Source organism: Maniola jurtina, chromosome 8, assembly GCF_905333055.1.
Source record: "Maniola jurtina chromosome 8, ilManJurt1.1, whole genome shotgun sequence".
NCBI classification, from domain to species: domain Eukaryota; kingdom Metazoa; phylum Arthropoda; class Insecta; order Lepidoptera; family Nymphalidae; genus Maniola; species Maniola jurtina.
In genome coordinates, this window is record NC_060036.1 from 10,078,406 (window position 1) to 10,105,640 (window position 27,235).

The 27,235-nt window shown below is 35.2% G+C and overlaps 1 protein-coding gene across 3 annotated transcripts in view; it reads left to right on the top strand.

Annotated features, from left to right (window-relative positions):
• The window catches only part of LOC123867832 (acetylcholine receptor subunit alpha-like), a 39,242-nt gene that overhangs the window by 2,342 nt on the left and 9,665 nt on the right, over nt 1-27,235 (top strand). The window contains exons 2-6 of one of the 3 annotated variants that reach the window (XM_045910119.1): nt 9,931-10,085; nt 14,067-14,481; nt 16,942-17,057; nt 21,769-21,937; nt 26,158-26,294. In XM_045910119.1, the coding sequence (XP_045766075.1) occupies nt 9,931-10,085; nt 14,067-14,481; nt 16,942-17,057; nt 21,769-21,937; nt 26,158-26,294 (992 nt within the window). The remainder of the gene's footprint in view (nt 1-9,930; nt 10,086-14,066; nt 14,482-16,941; nt 17,058-21,768; nt 21,938-26,157; nt 26,295-27,235) is intronic. The other 2 variants (XM_045910120.1, XM_045910122.1) reach the window with 2 other exon arrangements.

Genomic DNA, 27,235 nt, shown 5'->3' on the forward strand with positions numbered 1-27,235 from the left:
TGATCTCATCTGTCCATCTAGTACGGAGTCTGCCAACCCTACGCTTTCCAGTGCGAGGTCACCCTGCAACCAAATACCTCGTAATCCCGACGCATCGAATCTTTCGAACTATATATTATCCACATTATATTCGAGCAAAAAAGTTATGGTAACTGAGCTGACCGACCAAATCTCATAACGAACTCCATATACAAAGTCAAAGTCAAAGGTCAAAATGAATTAAATTGCTATTCGTCACCCTATTTATTACTAGCCTGCGACTTCGGCCCCGTGGATAGGTATAGGTCTTTTAAATTCCGCGGGAGCTTTTTCATCCAGGATAAAAAGTAGCCTCCAGGTCTTTAACTATATTCATGCAAATTCATTTAATTACAAGACGACAAGATTTAAAATTAGACGACGGGTCAATTACATTGACCCGTCGTCTGTTGCGGGATGATTGAAGGACAAACCAACAACCAAACATACTTTCACATATTAAGTAAGTGCTTATAATATTATGGGTAGTGATGATTTGAAACTATTTATAAAATAAAACTACCTACCTATCTGTTAATCCAAATAATAATGTTAAAGTTATGGGTTTGAAAGAGCTTATATACTCGTACCTACGAACCTTACAAAGATAATAATTAAAGAAAGTAAATCTAAAATGGTCGTCGGTATCAAATTTGAATACTTCTCATTTAAGTAAGTTCAGCCATCAGCTTTTAATGTATGTTATCAGATACTGCATCATCAAAAAGCTATTAGGGGTTTGGGTCTTATATTATCAATTTATCACAAATTACAACGCGCCTTACTCTAAGTACTTCCAGTCGACCACATTTTGTACTTTTAGTACTAAGTATGAATTTCTTACAAATGAATAAATTATCTGCATAGAGTCCTATTTAGCGCTTTCTTTTTGCATTTCTTCAAGCTGTACCTAAGGTCTACATTTCTAAGCTTCGAATGCCTAGTGCTGTAATTAGCTAAAAAGATTTACTATAGCGTATATTCAATATGGGCAACATACCTACCCTACAGCCACCGTATTAAACTTTTGTCAAAAAATTATAGCCAGTGTCACTCGGGACAAATATAAGGATTTGAACGATATTCCATACATATGTAAATCAGGCATTAAGAAGTTATGGTGGAATAAAGAAAGTCACATACGTACGTCGTACATACATACTTATGTACGTATGTGAGTTTCTTGTACATATATGAAATCTGAAATGTTACAACCTTTTTTTGGGTAGTGTGTAAAAATAGCCATGTGACGAAATTCATATCAAATAAGTTGTAACATTATTTCTGGGGTTCCAACTTTTCACAACACAAATCGAGTCACTCCTAAATAATAACAACATTTCTGTTTATTTGTAGTAAATGCCTTCTACCACAAAGTAATAGCAAAGTTATAAACAAAATATACCGAAAGTTATGATCCATTTGTCCCGGATAAATCAATAAATAACTTATTGAACTTGCTATGGAAAGGGTGGGACTCTTTGCTATGTACCAAACACGAGCAATCATGTATTTTGTTAGAGCCTAACAACCGGATGTACTCCGATTTTTAGATCATCTAAATATAATAAATAATAAGAATATTAAAATAATAAGCATCTTTATTGAATGAAAAGTACTTTGCATGTTAGAGTAAACGCCTTTTCATAAACTAATGTAAATATATTAAATCCCAATAAAATTTAAAGTTTTAATACCTCTTTTAAAATCTTCACCTCAACAGTAAAATATACAAACAACAACCAAGTTCCCACTGAAAATTTAAAATTGAATATAAATAATTTCAACAGTAAAAGAGTTTTACTTATTATTTTTAACCAAACTCTACTCCATTCATACTCCAAAACTGAATTGCACTGAACACAGAATTGAAAATGTTTAGCGTAAGAATTTTTTTATAGTCTGTTCTAATTTACAATTTTGATTGTTCATCATCATCAATCCATTGCTGCCGAGTCTCCTCTCAGAATGAGAAGGTCTTATGTTATAGTCGGCCACGCCGCGCAAGGGCGGATTGGCAGACTTCACTCACCATGGAGAACATTTTAAAAAACTCTCAAGTCCGCGGGTTTCCTCACGATGCTTTCCTACATGGTTAAGGCAAATTATACCTATAAAATAAATTTAATTGATTAAAATTAATTATTGGTTGCGTGCCCGGAATCGAACTTTGATCTTGGTCGTTGTCCTTTTATTATATCTAACATACTCGTAGATAGCGTATTTCTGAATATATTGAACAGGTTTTATGTATTTCGTGAGTGATTTTCATTATAAGTATAGATTGTTTCAGCCATACTCACATATTTAGTCGACGTAAGTTTACCTACCTATACGTTCACCACAAAGTTTAAATTAATACCGTAACTGCTCGCACAAAATACGCGATTCGAATTTCATAGTCCGTTAAACCGACCGATCCAATGTTTTTCAGGTCACGTGTTGTTGAAACTTACTGAAAACTGAGGATTGGGTGCATGTAGGAAACGAAAATGGCAATTTTACTAATCAAAAGCAGTTTTTCCTTTTTTAGAATACGTTCAAAAAATAGGAAAAAAGCCGGCTAAGAATGTGCAAGCCAGACCGCACATGGAGGATTTCGTAGCTACGACTAAAGGATACGTATAATTATTATTTTTTATGTTCCATTCCATGGCAAATGTGGTGATACCAAATACGAATTTGTAAGACCAATTTAACCCGCATTTAAGCAAATAAAATAATTTGATTTGATTTGATTTGATTTGATGTTTAATTCAAAAACAAAATAATCGAGATGGCGCTACTATTCAACAATTGTAAAATACTAGAAACAATGTTTCGTTTTAGTCATAGCTTAGGTACAAACCACATTATAAATCGGTATTTATTTAATTTAAATATTATGTATGAGATGTATGTTTGTCTGTAAGTATTTAATCAAAACGTTACAAAACGTTGATGATATTACGAAGGCACCTCTCGTAATCCCAGTCGCTCTGCTGGTTCTGAATAAGTACAATACTAGACTAGTAACGAACAGAAAATAGTTTCGGGAAACTCGTATACAATATTGGTCCGTCCGAGTCACAGAATATGCATCGTTTGTATTCATCGAAAGTGCAAAATGTAAATAACAAAACACGGGTGATGTTTGAATATATTTTGAATACTTTTAACTGAATCTGAATGCATAAAATAAAAGTTATAACGTAGAAGTCATACCTACATTTCGACGGTATTTGGAATGTTGATTACTTTACACATTTTACAATAGGTACATGATACTATTATCGTGAAGCAAGAAAATATAAATTATTCAAAATAATTACTTACATATGTATTTAGCTCTGCTATTTATCTATAGCCTACTTGAATTATACACATGGTGCATACTATTCATCCTACTATACGTTCAATTACCTAAGGGTCGCATTGAGAACCTACTCCTCTTTGTATGTACAGTATGGATAGTAAGATATGGGTAATAGTTAAGATGAATAAATAATAATTATTATAGAATAGTATAACCAAGAGTATAACCTATAATTATTTCGATCTTTATATATCCCTTTCTCTTCTGTTGTCAAGTAATTTGTAGGTTATTTTTTGTGCGTGGATACCTACAATACAAAAAGTCTCTTCACCAATTAAGAAAATTGGAAAGCTTAATTAGTCCGACTTGAATAATGTTCATCTTTGATCAAAAGCGTTCCACTAGAACCCAAGTGGCGAGATACAAATTGACCCAATTATATTACACAAGCTTTGGCCCGCGACTATTTATATTCGCGTGATATAATTTATAGCCCATATAGCAATCGGGGATAATGTAGCTATGTATCAGTGAAAGAATTTTCAAAATCGGCTCACTAGTTCTGGATATTACTTACTTCCTATACCCAAACTTACAAGTTTTAGGTACCTCTTCATAATATTAATGTAGAAAAGATTTTGTAGAAAATGAGCAGAAAGTTTAGGTAATTAGGTAGGTACCTACTATTATCTACACTATATGGTCGATGAGCATCTGCAGTATCAAGAGAACATCTGCATCGAAGGACGTCGGCGACGTTTGAAATTAATGACGAGTTCGAAGTATACCTATAAAGAGGTATACAAATGCAACGGGAACAAGGCACTCTCTTTATTCCCCGTTGCAATTTGATCAGTTGTTGTTTTTAGTACTTGTTGAAAAGAAATGGAGCTATTTTCCTAATGGAATCGAATTCTAGAAGAATACAATATGGAAAGAGCAAAACGTATAATTTGTTCACACAGCATTAACGATTCACGACTTTTCCGCGTCATATTCTGAGGATAGTAATCCCTTAATCTAAAATCTAATGAAATATCTAAAACAGAGATTCAGCTGCAAAAAGCAAATGGTAAATGTATATATACACCATCGCAACCAATCTCCGGCCACTATTAACGTCTCCTCTCAGAATAAGAAGGTTTTAGGCCATAGTTCACTACGCTGGCCAAGTGCGAATAGCAGACTTCACACATCCTTGAAAATAGAGAATTCTCAGGCATGTGCAGATTTCCTCACGATATTTTTGCTCACCATCAAGCAAGTGATATTTAATTGCTTAAAACACATATAACTCCAAAGAGTTAGAGGTGCTTGCCCAAGATCGAATCCAGGCTATCACCACATAAGGCTAGGCCGTTTATATTATACGGTATATACTCGTACCTCCAACAGTGTTTCGCATTCCAAATTCATTGCCAAATTCTTTGTAATACCTATTGCTTACCTTTTAGTGTGAAGAATTATTTCAGTAGGCACCATCCCGGGAATAGCTTAGAGCTTGAAGTATTACGTGTTCCGAGTCACGAGTCGGGCCTCTAGGTTAGATAACATTTAATTATATTGTGATCCTTTTTTGAACAGTTTTATTTTAGCCTTACTTTCGTTTGATTCCAATCTTGCGATGGAATTTTCAATTACCTGCTACTTACTACTGAATCGATTTTTCGAGAACTTTCTCCACGAATTTTGTTTCCATATCCGCTGTAAGCTTCAGGCTCCAGTTTTTTAATCCTGATACTTATTCCTACAGGACTAAGAACTTTTACAGGTCACATACCTAAACCACTAGGATTCAAGATCAGATAATGGTAAATTGTATTGATATTATGAACTAGCTGATACCCGCGACTTCGTTCGCGGGGATGTAGGTTTTTTAAAATTCCCGTGGGAACTCTTTAATTTTCCGGGATAAAAAGTAGCCTATGTGCTAATCCAGGGTATAATCTATCTCTATTCTAAATTTCAGCCCAATCCGTCCAGTAGTTTTTGCGTGAAGGGGTAACAAACATACTCACACACACACACACACACACACACACACACACACATATAAACTTTCTCCTTTATAATATTAGTGTGATACAAAGTACCTATGGATTTTCTTATTGTTACTACGGATTCCAACTCCTCAATCCGATAATGTTTTCGTTGTTTAAACTCTTTAACACAAGAAAAATAGAAAGTAGGTACGTAAGCGAACTTAATGCTTAGAAGTTTTCTCTTCCAGGGAGATCGGGTGATAGAACAGTGATGTTGGAAAGATAAGCAATGTGAGGACCGAGGTTTGACGATTAGGCATATTAATAATAGTATTTGGCTAAAATAAAACCGTTAAACTTCTAATTAACTTGTTTATAATACAAACGCATGTTAAACGGAAGTAGGTTAATCACTTCCATACTAATATTATAAATGTGAAAGTAAGTTTGTTTGTATGTTTGTCTGTCTGCAAGCTTTTTATGGCGCAACCGTTCAACCGATTTTAATGTTTGGTACAGAGTCAACTTACATACCGGAGGGACATAGGCTACTTTTTATCCCGGAAAATTGAAGAATTCCCACGCGATTTTTAAAAATCTATATCCGCATGAATCATCTAGTTTGTAATAATATTTAATCCTAGTGTACAATCGAATAAACTTTTTGTTCTATATACAAATATTAGAAGTGTAAATTAAAAATTTATAACACCCCCGACAAGTACAGGTTACAGTAACTATAAAAGAGCTGATAACTTTCAAACGGCTGAACCGATTTTCTTGGATTATAGCTAAGACCACTTTCGATCAAGCCACCTTTCAAACAAAAAAAACTAAATTAAAATCGGTTCATTAGTTTAGGAGCTACGATGCCACAGACAGATACACAGATACATAGATACAGACGTCAAACTTATAACACCCCTCTTTTTGAGTCAGGGGTTAAATTTTTTATTGTTATTACATGTTACTTATAGCCGCTTACAATATGGTATAATCTTGGTATAATATGATTATATTGATTAGACAAGTATTATATTAATGAAGTAAATGCTGAAGCACAGTTAATTAGATTCGGGATTAATATTCTTTAGCAAACTTGGGCTGTTATAGCGAAAATTGAGCTTCAAACTTTGTAACCTCTATTTTAATTACATTGAACAGCAATTTTAATTCTCTCTTTATTTAAAGCATTTTTTGTTTCATCATAAGTAGACAATTAGAGCAGCGAAAAGAATTTTCAATCTGATTTTCAGTTTAAAGTATTTTTAATTGCAAGGGAAATTGAATGACCGCGATCTCTATCAATAAGAGACCGTCTGAGAAAGATTCAAGAAAATTGTTTTGCTGATAAAATCTATACTCGGGAACTTACTAGGTTCCTATGACGAGGTTCTCATATTACCTACTTGTGTGTGGCTAATAAATAAATCTTGAAGAGTTTTATTATTTGTAGCGTTACATAGGAAAAACCTAGATTTAGATATGCATTGTTAATATTATGGCATTACCCTACTATTATATTGTATTCTGAGCCCAAATTCAAAATTTATATATATTTATAACCAAGACCATTTCAAAGAACACAAGAACAAAGTGTCTTTAAATGAAAACTAACTGTAAACTAAGATAAGTTAATGGACCGATTCTTAGATATAAGTACTTTTATAAGTTTAGGTTAGTATAATATTGCTTATTAGCGCTATTCGTGGGCTAGATTGTATTGTTAGTAAAGTACTGTCGTCATTTATAACCAAATACAGATTTTTTTAAAATAGGTATGTACCCGTTTGTATTATCTAGTTGATAAGTACTAGAGATAAATCGAAATTCGTTTCACGTTCTTTAAGACTGAAAGGCTGCATTTGCCAAACTTTAATAGGACGGTATTCGGCAGAAATTATTAATTATTACCTGCGAAATTTCATTCAATAGGTCAACAGAAAAGTTTTGACTCTCTTGTCTTGACAGACACGATAGACAAACAACGAAGTGATCGTATAACGGTTCATTTTCTTCTCTGGAGATCATTATCATCATCACGATGAACTCACTACCAGCTCACTATAGAGCACGAGTCTCCTCTCAGAATGAGAAGGGGTTAGCCACGCAGACTTCACACACCTTGGAGAACATTATGGAGAACTCTTAGGTGTGCAGGTTTCCTCACGATGTTTTCCTTCACCCTTAAATCAAATGATATTTAATTATATAAAACGCACATAACTCGGAAAAGTAAGATGTGCGAGCCCGGGATCGAACCTCTGACCTCCGATTAGGAGGCGGATGTCTTAACTACTAGGCTATACCAGCTTATCTCTCGGAGATACGGAACCCTAAAAATAAGTTTTGTGTCAGGCATATTATGTACACCGCTATATAGTATTAATTAAGCTTTAGGTGATTAACTATGGTAAAACTACCTACTTACCTACTTATAGTAAAGTTCGCCGAATCACCTATTATAGACAGCTTTACTAGCTTGCGAAACTTTTCAGAGTAGGTAACTTAACTTTGAAGAGTATGTAACTTTGTAGTGCTAGTCCAAGACTTGCCGGACATGGTACGAATTTTAAAATCCTCTAAAAGTAGAAGCTACGTGTTACCGCAACGAAACTCAAAACTATGTACGTATGCAGTAACTTGATAACTCGCGACGTGGTTAAATGTATTTAAATAAAGCTACACCACAGTCAAAGTTTGTGTTTGCGTACAGTATTTAATTAACCTTATTGTGAGCGACCATTGTGGGTAAAATTTGACTACGGACAAATTTGCGAACATTTCGAGCTTGGCATGTTTTCGAAAGGTATGTAAACACTTTCAGTCCTCTCGTCTAATGTCGTTCTGCCACTTAGGGCGACAGATGTTAAGAGGATTGCGTATAGATAAACGTGCCCTTTACAACTAAATGGAAGCACCAGTTTTTGGGATGATGTACACTTCTTGTCCTGTAAGGAGTAGTTCCCACCATCATTTTGAGAAATATTTGATTAAGTATTTCATCATGGATCTTAATATGTGGATCACAATTCACAACGTACAATTATTTCGTAGATATCACGGTACTTATAATAAATAAATATTTACATTTGTTACATTTTATCAATCAATCTTAGAGAAAAGCTCACTAGACGCAACGAAGATACTTCAATAAAATAACATGCCCACCCTCTTGATAATACTCGACATGACAAGGTGAGCATCCTTATAAAGGACACCTAGTTTGCTCTCTACAAATATAGACTTTTTCTGTTAATACTTGTTTCTGTATACTATTTCAAACCGTTTAAAAATAGTATATAGGAATAATTTAGGATTAATGTGCTGGATGCCTTAACATTTGCTAAGTCTATTCCAGATATTTACCAAATGTTCTGAACCTAGCTCTTTCTACATGTAGGTAGATAAGTACCTGCCGAGTCACTTTAGGTAACCAGTAAAGAAAGCATAGCCCATTTTCTGAATGAATAAATTAAGACTAATTCTGAAACTGTATATGTTAACATATTACGCAAAGGATAAGAAATTCAAAGAGGTTGCAACAAGATTTTCTAAACGTTAGTTAGTTACTAGAACTTTCTTCACGCTTCGCAAACTAGAGAGTATCAAATAGATGTAAATTAAATTAGCATCAAATTACCAGCAGCTCATGTCGGTTAAAAAAGTCGGTCTTATTGCTTTAAGTAATTATTTCCACCAGATAGAACTCTTTGAGAGGGTGGAAATTAGAAAGTGGTTGTGTTTTTAAGAATTCAAAATCTTTTACCACCTTATTTAAAAGCTGTGTCGCTAATGCGACTATAAGGCTCTGTTAATACCGATGATTTATTTTCTAAAAATATACCTATTAATACCGACAGTGGATTGAAAAACTTCTAGACTAGCTGATGATGCCCGCAACTTCATCCACATAGATTTAGGTTTTTGAAAATCCCGTGGGAACTCTTTTTCCAGGATTAAAAATGAGTTATATCCATCCCTCGGATGGATATAACTATAACTAACTATCACCTACCTATATATAACTATAACTAGCTATCACCGTACCACGGTACCTTTCATCAAAACTCGGCTTAGCAGATGTGCCGTGAAAAGTTAGCAGACAGATAGATTTCGCATATACCTACATAATAATATTAGATGTATGCATTTACCTAGTAAAAATTAATTATTATAGAAGTCACATCGACTCTTTCCTGACATAAGATACACAATTCAACAAGATAATCTGCCCTTGTCTTTTTCACTTATAATAGGGTGGAATTTATAAAAATGCTTTTTTATTGGGGCAACCTGCGTGCAAAATCTTAAGATCCTAGACCTTGAGCTGGTACCGCCACTCACTGTTGATGTCAGTCTGTTAGATTAGGTATAGGAATTAGGAAAAGTGACTGAATGACTCACGGATCTATCAACGCACAGCTCAAACTACTTACGGATCGAGTTAGGCATGCAGATAGTTATTACGACGTAAACACCAGACATCCGCTAAGCTTTTTTGAAAATTCTACGCCTAAGGGACTAAAATAGGGGTTTGAAATTTATGTAATATCGTGGACGAAGCCGCGGGTATAAGCTAGTTCCTTTACAGATGTTAAAAGATGGATTGTAATAATCAAAATATTGTTCCAGAACTTGAAGAATCAAATAATGACAACGAATCTTTGGGTGGAACAGTCCTGGTATGACTACAAACTTCGCTGGGAGCCGCGGGAGTACGGCGGGGTGCACATGTTACATGTACCTTCCGACCACATCTGGAGGCCTGATATCGTTCTATATAACAAGTGAGATGGACACACACATTTGAATTCACATTTTTTTTTGAAAATATAACTTTAAAATAATAAGCGAGTAGACGCAATGTGAGAGAAAAACCCGTAAAAAAATCAAAAATTCCTGGTTTGTTCGTTTTTAGGGTTCCGTACCTCAAGAAGAAAAACGGAACCCTTATAGGATCACTTTTTTGTCTGTCTGTCTGTCTATCCGTCCGTCCGTCCATCCGTCCGTCCGTCGTGTCTGTCAAGAAACCTATAGGGTACTTTCCCGTTGACCTAGAATCATGAAATTTTGCAGGTAGGTAGGTCTTATAGCACAAGTACAGAAATAAATCTGAAAACCATGAATTTGTGGTTACATCATTAAAAAAAAATTAAATGTGTTTCAATTTGCAAACTAAGATACCAAGTGGGGTATCATATAAAAAGACTTTACCTGTACATTCTAAAACAGATTTTTATTTATTTTTAATAAACCCCGATCCAAAAAAAGGGGTGTTAAAATTTGACTTGTGTAATCTGTGTAGGTATCAGTCTGTGGCAGTACCCTTCACTTGTCGGGGGTGTTATAAATTTTTAATTTACACTTGTGTAGTTTTTGATTTATCGTGCAAAATGTTTAAAAAAAAAATACCCGATTACGGAACTCTCAGTGCGCGAGTCTTACTCGTACTTGGCTACTTTAACTCTACTTTTACTCAAGTAAACAAGTGTAAATTAAAAATTTATAACACCCCCGACGATCGAAAGTATCTGAGTTTTCCAAAACATCATTTTCAAATAAATAATTATGTATTTAGGCAACGTCCATCTTGACAGCTTGACATTTGTCTATTGACATAATATTATGAACCTAACGGTTATCTAACCTTCTTTTCTACAAGAAAACTAGAAAAGAGCTGATAACTCTTAAACGGCTGAACCAATTTTTTTAGATTATAGCTAAGAACACTCTCGATCAAGCCACCTTTCAAACAAAAAAAACTAAATTAAAATCGGTTCATTCGTTTAGGCGCTACGATGCCACAGACAGATACACAGATACACAGATACACAGATACACAGACACACAGATACACAGATACACACATCAAACTTATAACACCCCTCTTTTTGGGTCGGGGGTTAAAAATAACTTCGCACGTGCCATTTTAAGTTAATGTGTCAAATATCATGTCAACAGTACCATTTTAGTCCTTACTTCGGACTATAGACGGAGTAACTGTCATTTTATTCTTTATAAGAGCTTTGTCGAAAAAAATATTAGTAGGTTATTAAGGTCGGTAGAGATAACACTGGAACAGATGTTTACTGACTTTGGTCCACTGAACACGTTATAGTGTTCTCCAAGGCATGGAGGATGGGTAAATACCAAATTAGGATCCACAAAGACAGTCATCCATCCAGGAACGGACCTGGACTAATGTCTTAAAACGTTTAACCTTCAAATTATATTATGTGCTATCGCCACTAGACATAATCCCATCTTATAAGTAAATTAGAAGATTTTATCATATTACCAAACCAAAAACATTTTCTCAACACAATTTGTATAACTCACTACTTTACATACCTAGTAAATACGTAGCAACAAAATTCAATTCATGAACTATGATTCCTCTGTCCAAACGACTAATGTGTGGCAATTTGTCATAGCTATTGCATTTAGCACTCGGAATATGTAAATAGTATAATAGGTTTTGTGACGGTGACAAACGGTGCTTAATGGATGGATAGCTCTTTGTTCTAGAGTTATATCAATTTAATAATGTTTTACATTTATTTCAAACGTAGATGAATCTCAGCGAAATAATGTGTTGCATAGATATATTAAAATTTATGTCTGAATACTATTGGGGACCCACTTTGGTAAATGAACTTATCCTAATTGCTTTAGTTGTCAGAACTTGTTCAGTTACTGAAGATTTAAGCTAAATAGCACAAGTGTTTTTGCTCGGGGAAATGGGACGCCTTATGAACTTAAGCACACGTGGTTGGTTCATTAGGAGCCTCGTAAAAAGGGTTTCATTCTTGATGTTGTCGAGCACTAACAATGATTTAGGTAGAACTTTTTTGATAAAACATCCCTACAGGCGCACATAAAGATTTATAATCGTCTTATGTACCTTGATACATACTCGTATATTCTACCCAGTTTTTCTATTGAAATGAATGAAATTGTAAATCATGTTATTTGAATGGCTTCAATTTTATTGTCTTTTATTATAGCAGAAACTCGTAACAAAAAAGACAAGTCAAGGGTTTAACTAGAAATAACTATTTTAAAGACTTATTCTTTAATATTATAAACAGGTATTCGTTAGTTTGAGTGTTCGTATGTGGGGGTAATCTACGAAACTAATGATGCCATTCTGAAAATTTTCACTGATAGATAGCTACGTTATCTCCGACTGCTTTAAGGCTATGAACTAAGTATATTAATCGAACGTCGCGGAAAAAGCTAGTTACATAATAAACTAATCGCTACTGTGCTAAATCAAAATCATTATTTAAACGGTTAGCAGTTACTCGTAGGTAGTTAGGTAATCTTAAACACTTTTAAGGTCTCCGCAGTAAAACAAAGAATCCTTTAAGTTCTTCTCCTTAGTCTGTATGTTCGTTGATGTCATAGCAATATATTTTATATTTTTGGATTAGGTTAAAAATGTTAAGTGTTATTAAATCAGTGTTATTAAAAGACTATTTTAAACCTTTATATTGATTTTAACACATTTTTCCTGGCACCCCTTCTAATTGGGCTTAGATAAATGACATAGATGTCATTTATTTTCCCTCCTCTTCCTTCTAAACTCGGGCGCCTTTCTGAGATATTAACATTTTCGCTTAATCTCATGTTCAAATTGCTTCCTTCGTTTTCCACGTGTACTTTATATATAACTGCGTAAACCCAACTTATTCACGGATTTTCTTTTTGGTCACGATTTCATTTTCTTTGACATAGATTCGGTGTTGAAATTGAGGAAATAAAAGGATTCTAAGGGTTGGCTCGTTGGTACCTACTCGTATCAACAAATGCTTGCCAAGTCTTGTACAAACAGATTTCAATCACGATCATTAATTATATCTTGCTCTCTTTTTTTAATCACAACTTATTAGTAAGTTAGTATAGTATAACAAGCTGACCCGCCCACGCTTCGTTTAAAAAATCTGCGAAGGGTTGCCAAAAATCCTGGAGCACATATTTCGTTATTTTAAACCGAAACCCAAAATACAAATTTTCATGGAAATAACTTGAAAAATGGCAGACTTTTACACAAATTTTTATTTCCTATCTCTTGGGGTTGGGAGTGGAATTTTCAAAAACCGTGAAACACGTTTCGTAATTTTTAATCGAAAGTCTAAATCGCAATTTTTGATGGTAGATACATATATAACTTAGAAAATGACGGACTTTCATACAAATTTTTAGCCCCCCTCAGGGGTGCAATCCCAAATTTTTTTCTTAGTTGGTGCATACGTTATGAATGAAATCTAATGTCAAAAAAATCTAATTTCAAGTTTCGAACCCCAGCGGCTAAGGCTGATAGATCAGTCGTCTTTTTATTATTATAAATAGATATATTTATACGGAAAATCGTAGTTGAAATTGTTATTACATATCAACACATAATGATTTGACATATCTACCCACATCACATATTATTACCTACTACAACACCAATCCCAAATCTTTCATCATTATTGGGTATGTAATATGGATGTATAACTGTCGCGTTTAATATTTGAATCAAAGATATTACTGAACCGTAACAGTAAACTTTTTGATTAAAATAGATTAATTACTAAGATGTTTGGATGTCTCTATTAGATTTGTAGATGTGTATAGGTACCCACACATTCAATTACAATCACGGACCAGCATGTTAACAATCGACGCCGCAAATGATGATCACAGAACACACATTCGTGAAACAAAGGTCTCTACATGTAGGACGCGTTTCGGCTTGTAAATGTGCATTAATATTGCAGTGCCGACGGCAACTTCGAGGTAACGTTGGCGACCAAGGCGACGATCTATCATCAAGGACTGGTCGAATGGAAACCGCCCGCGATTTACAAGTCTTCCTGCGAAATAGATGTGGAATATTTTCCTTTCGACGAGCAAACGTGCGTTCTTAAGTTCGGTAGCTGGACTTACGACGGATTTAAGGTAATTGAATGGGCCTCTCCCAGCTCACGGCTGACCGCATTGTTTGTCCGCAGCGCCGACGGCAACTACGAGGTGACGCTGATGACGAAAGCCACGGTGTACTACAACGGCATGGTGGTGTGGCAGCCGCCCGCCGTGTATAAGTCGTCCTGCTCTATCGACGTCGAGTTCTTTCCTTACGACGTGCAAACCTGTGTGCTTAAGTTAGGCAGCTGGACATATGACGGCTTCAAGGTGACGCCCCGCTGTTCGCCGCTTGGAGCCGCGCGCGCGGGCCGTAGCGTAGGGCCCGCCGCCCAGGCCGTGTCCATGCAGTAGCTTGTTGGCTCGAACGTTTTCGTCGTGTAATTAATATTGTTTTTCTAATCGTGTGGTATGTTGATACAGTTCATGCGTATTGACTGTTCATGACGGTGCTAGGCGATGAGCGCGCGTCCGACCCGCCGCCCGCTCGCCGCCTCCGGCGCTCCTTAGCTGTGACATGTTGCAAGTTAAACACGTGGTGACGTTTTAAGTATGTGGAGTAGCAGTTTGTCAACGTGCGTGTCCACGATTGCTCCAGAATATCCACGATCGGTTCCACTTAGTTCGAACGGCCTACCTCGCTCGTCACGGAAAGGTATAAAATTTTAAATGTCAGGTGATATGGGATGCAACGTCATTCACTTTAATCCTTTTCCTTACATCCTTTAAAACAAAACCATTCTACGGGTCACGCAAAAGTTAACTTCATTTGAAACTGTATTGATTTAGTGGAATGGTTTTTCCGTGCTCTCCTTTAGCTGGCTCCGCTCGCGCCAACACACAATGGATTACACTAACAGTTGACACGAATGCTTGTTGCATGCTCCTCTGTGTTACACACTATACTCACTGCATGACTACAGCTTGGCTCCAAACCAATTGCATTCCCGATCACGACGGCTAATGGCCACAAACCGTAACCACGTATACACAGCTTCACACAATATCTACACGCGGACAGTTAAAGCACAACACAGCGTCTTGAATACCTTCACATCTTGGCTCGTTATATGTATATTGGAGCATTAACGGTCATCATATTGCATATTTTATACCTTTCCCTATTAGCGACTTTAGTGGCTGTGAGAATTCGGTGTCGCTGACCATTGCATGAGCGTCTTGTCATTACAAAACTATAACAAAAGAATACCACACACAGTTAAAATTAGCCGCGCCAACATTAGAGCGATCATTTCTTCCAACGAACCTAACGTCTGATTGAAAGGTTTCATTGGACGAAGACGATCTTGCATGCACTCGCTACACAAGAAAACGCTTACGCCGTATTGCAACAACGTCTATGTTTAGTTATAGCAGGTAAAGAGTGGCTCTGAATTGTGTTAGTATCCTGTTAGCATTTAGAGAGCGTTGTTGTGGTAGGGCGCTGAGCAGAAGGACAGACACGCGGCTTCGCCTGCCGCGACATCACACGGCGACTTTTGGCCGCACCGCGACACACACATTCGCGGCGGAGCCGGTGCTTCCGTTCTCCTTGTATTTTGACGAGTCACAGACATGAGACAATGGAGCGTCACAATGGCGAATGTTGCAACTTGCAAGATATATAAACCAAAGTTACCGAAACGGTTCTTAAGGAGTCCTCTGTCATTACTCGTCGAAAACTAAAAGCTCGTAACATTGTTCTAGGTGTTGTGTTTCGCGTTGATGTTAATTCGCATGACTCCAACATATTGCTGTTACGTGTGGTCTAAAAATAAAACTAAACTGAGTCAATACAGGTACTTGACACACTCTGTGGTAAGATGTATCAGTTGTAATTAAATTGCAAGGCGTCATAATTCTCGAAGTTGTGGTCTATAACCTTTTGCCGATTTCAGATTGTTTTCCTTTTTCGTACAGGTGCACATTGTGTGACAGGGGGCATGTATGATAAAACTAAACCGATAAATAAATGCAATTAACCTAATGAGTTAAACCATACCTGATAAAATTATTTACTAACTTATATTAAACATTAACTAAGAAAACTGGTTCACATCAGAGCAAAATTTGAAAATACAGGAAAATGTTATATTGTATTTAGCGAAATTAAGAAAACAAATATGAAAAAATAATAAATATACACCTTTTACTTCAAATTTTGCTCTACGTAAAAATAACCATGCTGTTTTTATATTTTTTAAGTAAAGCGTATTATAATTGTCGCCAAATAGTAGGTAGGTATGTCTGTGTTGTGGAATTATACTTAATAAATTGTTACATTCTGTGTTTGGAATTAACATTTCTTTTATAACATTCAAGGCCCTACTGTTTAGTCCCCAAAATGAATAAAATATTTGATGAGCACATAAATATTTTAAGTGAATATTATAAATTAACAGCTATCTCCTGTAATTTTATTCTTATGAAATGGGATCAATGCATTTATAATTGAGAAATTTTCTAGATTAAATTCAAAATTTATAAACGTAAGTCATTGTGAAAACAGAAAACTACCTACTCACAAAAACTATACATACATTACTAATTACTATGCGGTGCAGTCTAATGACTAATAGTCTGTTACTTATGGATAAGTAATTTTCCATACCCTAAAGCATATTTTATTTGAACTGATTTTTGCTGCATTGATTGACCATATTATTAGAGGGCCTTGATTTTAAGCTTTACGAATTACGCTTAAGTATCGGAATAAGGGTGTGTGTACAGGTGGACCTCAGGCACATGGACGAGCAGGCTGGCAGCAACGTGGTGTCCGTGGGAGTGGATCTGTCAGAGTTCTACATGTCCGTCGAATGGGACATCTTGGAAGTGCCAGCTGTAAGGTTCGTAAAAGTTTATGGTCGTAATTTTTATAAGTAGCATGCATGTGTGACATTTTAATCAGTAAGCCCTCATTCGTACGAGAGCTTTTTTGACGTCCGTTAAAAACAGACTCTGTTAGTGCTTTTTCAAGTGTGCTCAGGCTATACCTGTAGTATTTGAGAAAATTAGTTAATTCAAATGTGCCATTTTCATATACCTAGTTAATTTAATGAGATTTTTATCAGTGTAGAGTGAATCTTACTATGCAGTGAGTAATTAAGATAAATAATAATAGGTATATGTAACTATTTAAATCGGATGTGCTTTAATATTTTGACGAAATAGGAAAGAGCATTTTTCTATTTTATATAACGGTAGTGGAGGATAACTTCATCCCCTGAACGAGATTAGATTTTATCTCATGCATCGTACAAAGAAGAAGGCAAAAGGAAGTGCATCCGCGAAAAAGGAAAAGCTGGGAAAATACCCTAATAGTCACAGCGAAATTAAACTTGCTAGATTTTTTTTGTATTGAAGCATTAAGATATATCTTAATGCTTCAGTACAAAAAAAATCTAATTCTAAATAGTAGAAGCATTAAGATATATCTTAATGCTTCTACTATTTAAATATTCTCATCATATTTTTATAAAATACAAGCTGACGCCCGCGACTTCGCCCGCGTGGATTTACGTTTTTCGCAAAAACCCGTGGGACCCCGGGTACTGGTAACTTCAATTTTCCGGGATAAAAAGTAACCCATGTCACTTTCCAGGTCTTTAGATATACCCATGCAAAAAATCACGTCGATCCGTTGTTCCATTGCGACGTGATTGAAGGACAAACAAACAAACTAAAATACCAATAAACCAACACACAAACACACTTTCGAATTTATATTAAACCTTATTTTTGTGCACAAAACTTAAGTTGAAGTAGTTATCTTATGGTTAGCATTTTTTATGTTTAATAATATATGTTGATTACCTATTATTTTAACCTAAATTAAGGGATATTATGCAGATTTGTGAAGCCCAGGATATATCGTTTATAATTAGTTTGAAATTGAGTTCAATAGTTATAGTGTACTTGATACATAAACTCAAGGTAATTTGGCCAAAGATAATATCTGTAAGAAACATTACTAAGACAAATTCATTACAGCATTAATGATCCATAAAAGCTCGTAATAATCCCTATATAGACACACTATTATATCTGCTGGGCTCTTATATCAACTTAGGTATAATAAAACTGTAACTGAACGATTTCTGTAGGTACATTAAATAATATATTATTATGATAATTTTAGTCAAAGGAATCTTTAAGTATTATCGATATAGAAACCAAAATAATATATTTTTTTAATTTATGTTTGCCTCTTCGTCTGCTGTCAGACTGAAACTAAGTACCTACCTACGTGTCACGCTGAAACTAAGTACCTACCTACTGAACGGATTTGAATGCAACTTGGCATATAAATACCGACTTACATAGTAAATACTCCGAGAAACATAATCACAAAAACGATATGAGTTTCAGATAAGCAAAGGTAAGATTTTTATCGATGTTGTAACTCCGTAAAATTCTAATCAATTTTAACATTATTTTTACAAAGATTGTAAATATTTGGTAAATCACACTAATATTATAAAGGCGAAAGTTTGTATGTGTGTGTGTGTGTGTGTGTGTGTGTGTGTGTGTGTGTGTATGTTTGTTACTCCTTCACGCAAAAACTACTGGACGGATTTGGCTGAAATTCAGAATGGAGATAGATAATATCCTGGATTAGCACATAGGCTACTTTTTATCCCGGAAAATCAAAGAGTTCCCACGGGATTTCGAAAAACCTAAATCCACGCGGACGAAGTCGCGGGCGTCAGCTAGTCTCATATAAAAGTGAAAATCTGATGAATAATTTCAGAACTGGAGGACAGAGCTCATCAACGGATAACAGCAAATTGATGGCAATTAGTGTCATAGTTTAGCAAAACACATTTTTGACATAATATTCGTAATATAAATAATACATAAATACACTGGATTACATGCTTACATATTTTTCATTTTTCTTCCCTATCAATAACAGGTTCGATATCGGTTTAAAAAAATCTTTTTTCAGTGCAATTTAGTCAGTTTTCATTATCATTTTAGAACATTGTATGAGAAATGTTGATATGTATTTTAAGTTAGCATATTCATTTTATCTATGGAAAAGGAAAGCTCACCCGGGCGAAGCCGGGGCGGATCAATTAGTTTATAATAAAACATATAAAATCCGCAGCCAAATCTCATCTTTTAGCCTCGTTACTTTGTTGTTGAGTCTTGATACTGGTTCAATAAATACCTACGATCCGATATAGGTAAACTAATAGCGTCTTGAGAAACTCTATTTTAGTAGATAACTATTACATCAGAGCCTTCGATCGCATCAGTAGCTAGTATCAATACATGTATCTGATTAGTAATGCCTTCTCCGAACGTCTAACGACACCATTAGACGACTGGGATATCGTTTCGTTTACAATTACTTTTTAAAAATTGTAAACGACACCCCAGCAACGGTGTCGTCCAATGCTGTCGTTGACCAGGTATGTTTTTGACAATATTTTAATCCATTCAAACCGAGGTCGTTGGGTCAAGGTAAATAATTAAGACAATAAATTTGTGATTGCAAAAAGATCCAAATTTTGGATCGCACTCTCGTATCATCGAATACCATGAATTCACAATTCAGCATTCAGTGTTCGGCAATTGACATACCCACATCTGCAGGGCGATTCAGAACATTCGATTCGGTAAGTTATCGTTCGATAAGATGTATTTTTCAATGAAAAACTAACGTTATCGAACGACAACTTACCGAATCGGGTGTTCTGAATCGCCCGGCTGATTCGATTCGGTGCAAATGGGGCCATAAAACGGTTTTCACCGCAAATGGGTATAAAGTTCTTCAATAATATCCCCGCAATACCGTTTGCGGTATTCTTTTCTTTGTTATTTTTCCGTCTTTGGCCTAACAACAATGTATAATCTTTGTAAATTCTAAATTACAACCTAAATACCATAGTAAAATGTACTATTGTATGGTATTATGGGCTGAATCAAGGCCTATGGGCTGAATATCGCCATGTGAAATGTGACATAATCATCATGATCAACCCATCGTCGACTGAGGCAAGTCTCCTTTCAGAAGGGTTTAGGCCACAGTCCGCCACGCTGGGGAAGTGGCGGATCGGCAGACTTCACACATCTTTGAGAACATGGAGAACTCTCAGGCATGCAGGTTTCCTAACGATGTTTTCCTTCACCTTTAGAGCAAGTGATGAATTGCTTAAAACGTACATAAATCCGCAAAGTCCGAGGTGCGTGCCTGAAATCGAAACCTCGATGAATAGGAGGCGGACATCTTAACCACTAGCCTATCACTTCACATGTGACATTGAAGATGATAAATTTAGTAAAATGTACGAAGAATGATATCATAATAGATATTTATTAGTGTTATTATAGTATTTACGAGGTTTCGTGTTTTTACGAGCCACTCTGCGAAATTGCTCATGCATACCTACTTCTACACTTTATTTACTTATCTCCTGACATAGGTCTGACGCACTGTAAGCATTTATACATAATATATATTTATGTTTACGCATACCTTTGATACACCCATCTAAATACGTATATTAAATGATATTGACACACCTAGAAGATATAAAATACTCTTATGATATCAGGAATATTAGCAATATCAACAATGTTGATCGTAGTAATAAAAAATATGAGCCCTATGTAAGATTCAAAACTAATATATAATATAATAGATAAATCTAATATCCATTGCCTATGTGACTGGGGTGCGGTGGTAGCCTTAGTGGTTAGGACCTCGGCCTCCTATTCGGGGTTCTGGGGGTTCGGTCCCAGGAACGCACTTTTTTCATAACTGTAGTTATGTCGTTTTAAGCAATTCAATATATCACTTGCTTTAACAGTGACGGAAAACATCGTTAGCAGACCTACATGCCTGAGAGTTCTCCATAGTGTTCTCAAAGGTGTGAAGTCTGCCAACCCGCATTCGGCCATTCTAAGAGAATACCTGTGCACAGGTAGTGGGCCGAAAATGGCTTGATCACGTTGATGATGTCACATGTCGATATTTGTGAACATATTGTGAGCAAACATATTGTTTTATTTATTTTATTTTATTTAATAGGAAGCCAACGGTATGTACAAAGAAAAATAATTATGACGACTTATATAAACTTAGGACTATCAATGTATACTCACTTACAGGCTAACTCAACTCTAAATAGTAAAACTTAACCTAAGACATTCCTTGCATAAAATCTATAATAATAAAATTAATTACTCAATAAGCCAAAAGTACAATAATTCTTAAAACTAACAATAAAAACTACAATTAAGACTAACAATAGTACCCTACAATCTCAAAATGAATCTTTAAATATTTTATAGTAGACTTACTACCTCTAGAATATTTAAAGACTCATTAGGTGGTTTTTAATTTTGTTTTTAAATAACGAAGCGGAGTGTTGAAAAATATCTAGGTTAGCTTTTCTGAACACATTATTATATTATTATATATTATTATTACACATTGTTAATTTGTTCAACCTTGATTTAGCCCATAATAATGACTGATGATGATGCTCAAAGAATATCAGATAAGGCTAGCTTTAAGTATTATTGTAGCATTTTTCTGTCAACCAGAAACGAGAAGTTTTACACATGCTGCGACGAGCCGTACCTGGACATCACGTTCAACATCACGATGCGGCGGAAAACGCTGTTCTACACCGTGAACATCATCATCCCCTGCATGGGCATCTCCTTCCTCACTGTCCTCACTTTCTATCTACCCTCAGATAGTGGCGAAAAGGTAAGCAATACTCACAGTAGCTGTAGCCGTGTCTTTTGGCTGCAATTCGTAGACCTACTGGCAAGTGATGATGCAGCCTAAGATGGAGCGCGCTAGCTTAAAAGATCTATTCACTCTTGAGAGTCTTGGCATGAAGGTAAATATTAAAATTGGAGGGAAAAATTAATGCTAGAAGTGCATTCCATATTCTAGTGGTTCGAATTAAAAATGAGGGGTGTACGAAATTATGAGCCGTTGGGCATGGGGTTTAACCCGTAGCGGGGACTTCTCTATTTGGCCTAGAGACGAAGGTCCGGACGGGTATCAATACAAACCCTCTTTGCCCGAAAAACTATATATAAGCTAATATTGATAGCTAGAAGCTAATATTCATACACAGGCTAATATTAATATAGAAGTTTTGAGTGGTAGAGACTTGATGTTCTCTATGCTAAAGTTGTACCTACTTGGCGCTTGAAGGTAACAAATACGGCGAGCGCACCAGCGCATACAGTACATGATCCCTGGCTTAAATAGTTTAGATAATAATTAGAACAGAACTTACTAAAGTTAATTAAATATTTCATTAAGAAATTGTAGCAATCCTCAGTTTTGATTTTAAATGTAATTTAATCTCGTACTAATAGTGTTTCTATAAATAATGTACCTAATGTTATCTATAGGAACACTACACACATGTAAACCTGTTTTGTTTTACATGTGTGTGGTGGAAGCCGGTGGTTTTTCGCTGCGTCACAAAGCAGACTTGATAAACATTAACAAAAAGGAGAAATTTCTTTGTTATTTCAATGTTATTTAGTTCTAATTTCTTCTGAAAAAATTGCTGTCCTATTCTGCAGAGAACATTTTGAAAAAGAGAACATTAATTATTTTAGACCTGTCAACTCAGTAGGTATAGAGACTGTTTACAACCAAGTGTACAACTGAATTAACACTATAGGTATCAGGTCCGTGTCAACTCACCATGTCCTGCAAACTTCATGTCAGAGTGAAGTAGAGTGAGGGAACTCTCGGTTTGAACCTGAATCGACGAAACTTAGGCTATGGGTGACCTAAAATTAAAGGAAAATAGGCTATTGATAGGGTACCTAGCTTCAAATGTAGGGAAATTGAGGCCTGATAAGGATGTCGAAGCCTCGCTGTTAGGTACCTGACTGATGCAAACTGTGCTAATGTTGAGTACTCGAGCTGACCCATTTTCATTATTCATCGCCTTTTTTTTAAATACTCAAAATGCCCCTTTTATCTGGAAATGGATCAACTGAGAACGCTCGAAATAATACTCGTAGCTCAAAGTTGTCCAAAAAATCTCATAAAGTGTGGTAATGTGGTTGCCTTTATGACGGCAGACAAAATAAAATACATTTGTCATCTCACTAGCTCGGAGAGGCTTATTTTAATACTAAAACGATTTAATTGAAAATAACACTCCGTTTCAGTTAGATAATATTGCATCTATTATAAAATACCTAGGTATGACAAAAACAAATATTTTAAAATAAATTTTTTATCTAAGGATAGGTTTGAATTCATAACGCACCCGAAAAAAAATTGGATTGTTTATTTGTTTTTCTTGCATTTTGTATTTTCCTCGCCGGGAAAATTGTGTGCTTTGCACGGTTGCAAAATTGTATGCGTCTCGTTTCTTTGAATACCTCGCTACATACAGGACTCTATTTTTGAATATTTTTCAAACTTAGAACGAAGGCGTTTACTCGATATTGAATACTAAGTACTCGTGCCAAAAACCTTGTTGCCTTGCATAACAAATGACTATTAAAAAATTAATAGTGGTACTTAATAAACTGTGCCACGTTTGTGACAAGATATTCGTACGTAGTCACAAGGTAGTCAAGTCATTGAAGTATGAAATCTATTTAAAGATCTTTCTGACAGAAAAGTATCACTTCGTCTTCATTTTATTCACAACCTACGAGAAATAATCATTATTCGTAGTTTACAGCAGAAAACCCATAAAGGAGGGGATATTTTCATCTTCACGGATACTTTTGACGTCCGAAAGTTCTTGTAATTTTTTCATCAGTGTTGAAGCGGTAAAAGAACTTGTTGAATCAATATATCGTAAAGCTTGGTAGAGCTCCCGCTAATAGAGAGATGATTATCGAGCTTACTTGTACTTACGAAAACGAAACATTAAGTTGCGTAATATGTAGTAAAACAGAACTACTAAATATTTGTGTAAAAAAGGGTGAAAATTGAAAGTAAGCAGGTTTTCGGTTTCGGTTTAAAGACTTTATTTTTCTCAAAAAAAAAAAAAGTTTTTAATTAATTATTTCATACCATAAATATGACTCGCCCCAGGCTTCATTCGTTTCATATTATGAGCGTCTGTCTTCGTTAGAAAGAAAATTTACATGCAGTGGACCCAGGGTTTGAACAGTACTAAGTTGATGTCAGTGAATCAGTCTTTTTTTCCTTTTACATAGCTGTATATGTATAATTAGATAGATGTACAACAAGACTAAGCAGATATAAATTTTTTTTTATTGAAAAAAAAAATCTTCATGGATATATTCCCGACTCTATTGAGAATGTGACTTACGACCTACTAAAACCTTCTCCAATCCCCCACTCGATTTTTACCACCATTATATTTGAAACGTTTACTTGAGATGTTTTCCTTCATCATAGAGCGTGCGACGAATTGTAAACATTGAGACGTGCCTGTACCACGGTGCTCCTGCTTTTGTTAAGAATAATAAACCACTGAAATAAAGTAAAAACAATTCTAATTTTATGAACATAGTAGGTAATAACATCGCTTTATTAATCATGATATTCGGTTAATGACCTACTAATATGATATGTTCGCTTCGCCGTTCTACTATAGGTATAACACGAGTATAATAAAATGTATTTCACAATTTAATGACTGTCAGTGTTTTTGTGAGCAAGTTGAAATTATAGCAAAATGTTTATAAGCGACATATTTTATTCTTTCCTTTCACCGAATCTTGATTTTGCTGCGTGGGTAAGCCCCGAGTCCTTGACAATTGTGATAAGAAATACGAGGGTTGAACCTCTATAATAACATAAAGAAATAAAAGCTGTAAATAAATGGAAATGGTATATTTATCAGGCTCCGGTTTGGCATTTGACTACGGAACGCGAAAAAATATTTTACCCAGGTATAAGTGAAGCATTAAAAGTAAAAAAACGATAACGACATCATTAAGGTAGCCCAAGAAAAATTGGACCAATTTTTCTTGTTCTACTTCACGTTTTTCAGAATCTCAAAGTAAACGGGCATCTATAGTTGTAAGAGTACCTACCTTCATATTTGGACTGCGTCCAATGAACCTTAACGGAGAAGAAAAGATGGAACATAAACTAACGCTAAACATTAATGACTTTCAAAATAACATAACTAAACGCCATTTCAGTTAAATGAATTTAAAAAAAAATAACACTGTTGCTCTTGATATTTTAGAGATCTATTGACTTTGCTCAGACTATAGATACAGTTAAAAAGAAACAGCGTCATATCACTGGCATAAACCTGTCTCGTTTTAACTGAAACTTAAGACTGAGCAAAATCAAAGTATGCTCTATAAATCTCAGTTTAAATACCTATCCTTTCTTCACCTTCGTTCTATCCGCCTTTACATACCGTAGCATACCGTGCGTAAATAACTATCTACTTATCTATTCGTTATTTTATAGCCATAACATATGGCCATAATATATTATACATATATTTTTTGCAACGTTTACTTTATTTATTTAGTACGCCCCTTCCGTTTACTTTATTTATTGTATCCTCTAACCTAAGGTTGCCTGGAAGACATCGAAGTTTTAGCGATAAGGCTGCTAATTGCACAACTTACTATCTTGAAATAATTTCTTTTTTTCATACTAGCGGATATACAGCTTGTGATACTACGCTAAAGAATTATGGGCCTAATGCATTGTTTTATTAGTCCAAAACCATCTTCGCATTATTGCCTTTCTAATGAAACCGGTTTGGGCCATATTGGTTGGATGGTTTTAAAGTGTATTACGGACATAGATAGGTGGAAACTTTTTTGTGTTGTATGGCATTAGGAGGATGGTGTATAAATGGTGTACAATAAAGAATATTTTACGTCGTTATGGGGGTTTAGTCATCTTAGAATATACAAGAAACATAAAATAAAAATAAATATATATTTTACGTTACTATTTGTCAGTTTCTTTTAAATGGGTATCTTTGTACGCAGGTAACGCTTTCGATCTCGATCTTGATCAGTCTGCACGTGTTCTTCTTGCTGGTGGTGGAGATCATCCCTCCGACGTCGCTCGTTGTGCCTCTACTGGGAAAATACCTCATTTTTGCAATGATTTTGGTTTCAATTAGGTAAGCAAATTATTCTTTAAAAAAAAACTTACCTATATAAATATAATGTTTCCTTTACAGTGGGTCGTATGATTTTGGCCCATAGAGTGTTATAAATCATATAATATGTCTAATACGTACATACAATGCAGATAGTTTTAGGTTCATTGTTTTAATAAATTTTAAGGATCGTGTATTATGTAGTTTTAGAAATAAATATTCTAAAGAAAAAGAATGTCACAAAAATCTGAATCGGCGGCGAATAAAAATTTATAATAAATAAAAAAGTAATTTGACTTTAAAAATAAAAGAACTATTCTCTTTTTGACATAGTAATAAACAATTTATGAAACCAAGAAATAACAATAAAATTTTACCAAGATGAATAAAATTTACTTTGGTGGGGGTGTGGGTAGCCCGCAGTGGCAAGCGTACCTAATATAAGCAAACATGGTTTGAAATAATGTAATAATTATATTGTCACGTAACGTGGTAAAAAGTAATTCCCGTCACCGTAATGTTATTATTTATTGCTCATGACTACGTCTGCGTGGAATTTCGTTTTTCTTTTTAAGTACCTACTTACTATTATCCTGCGGCACCAAGACATTCACCCGGGACAAAAAATAGCCTTGGGCTTTCTTCTGGCCGCTAAGCCGTGGAAGGCCGAGAGTCGGATAAACAGACATCCTTTTGCATGTATAATTTTATCTACAAACTGACTCACCTTGACTTCTCTCGACTGGAATTCATAAAAATCTTTTCTTAGGTTACGTTATAGCGAAAAGCCGAAAAGCCACATGCTAAATCTCAAGTTTTTAGACTCAACCTTCTAATGCTTCCAAAGCTAAAATAGCCGGATGTTGATATGTCAGTATTGTTAGTCAGTCTAAGACTAGCTAGACTAGGACGCTGAAATACATACTTCTTCATTTTACACCGAAACTCCAAATATCAACTTT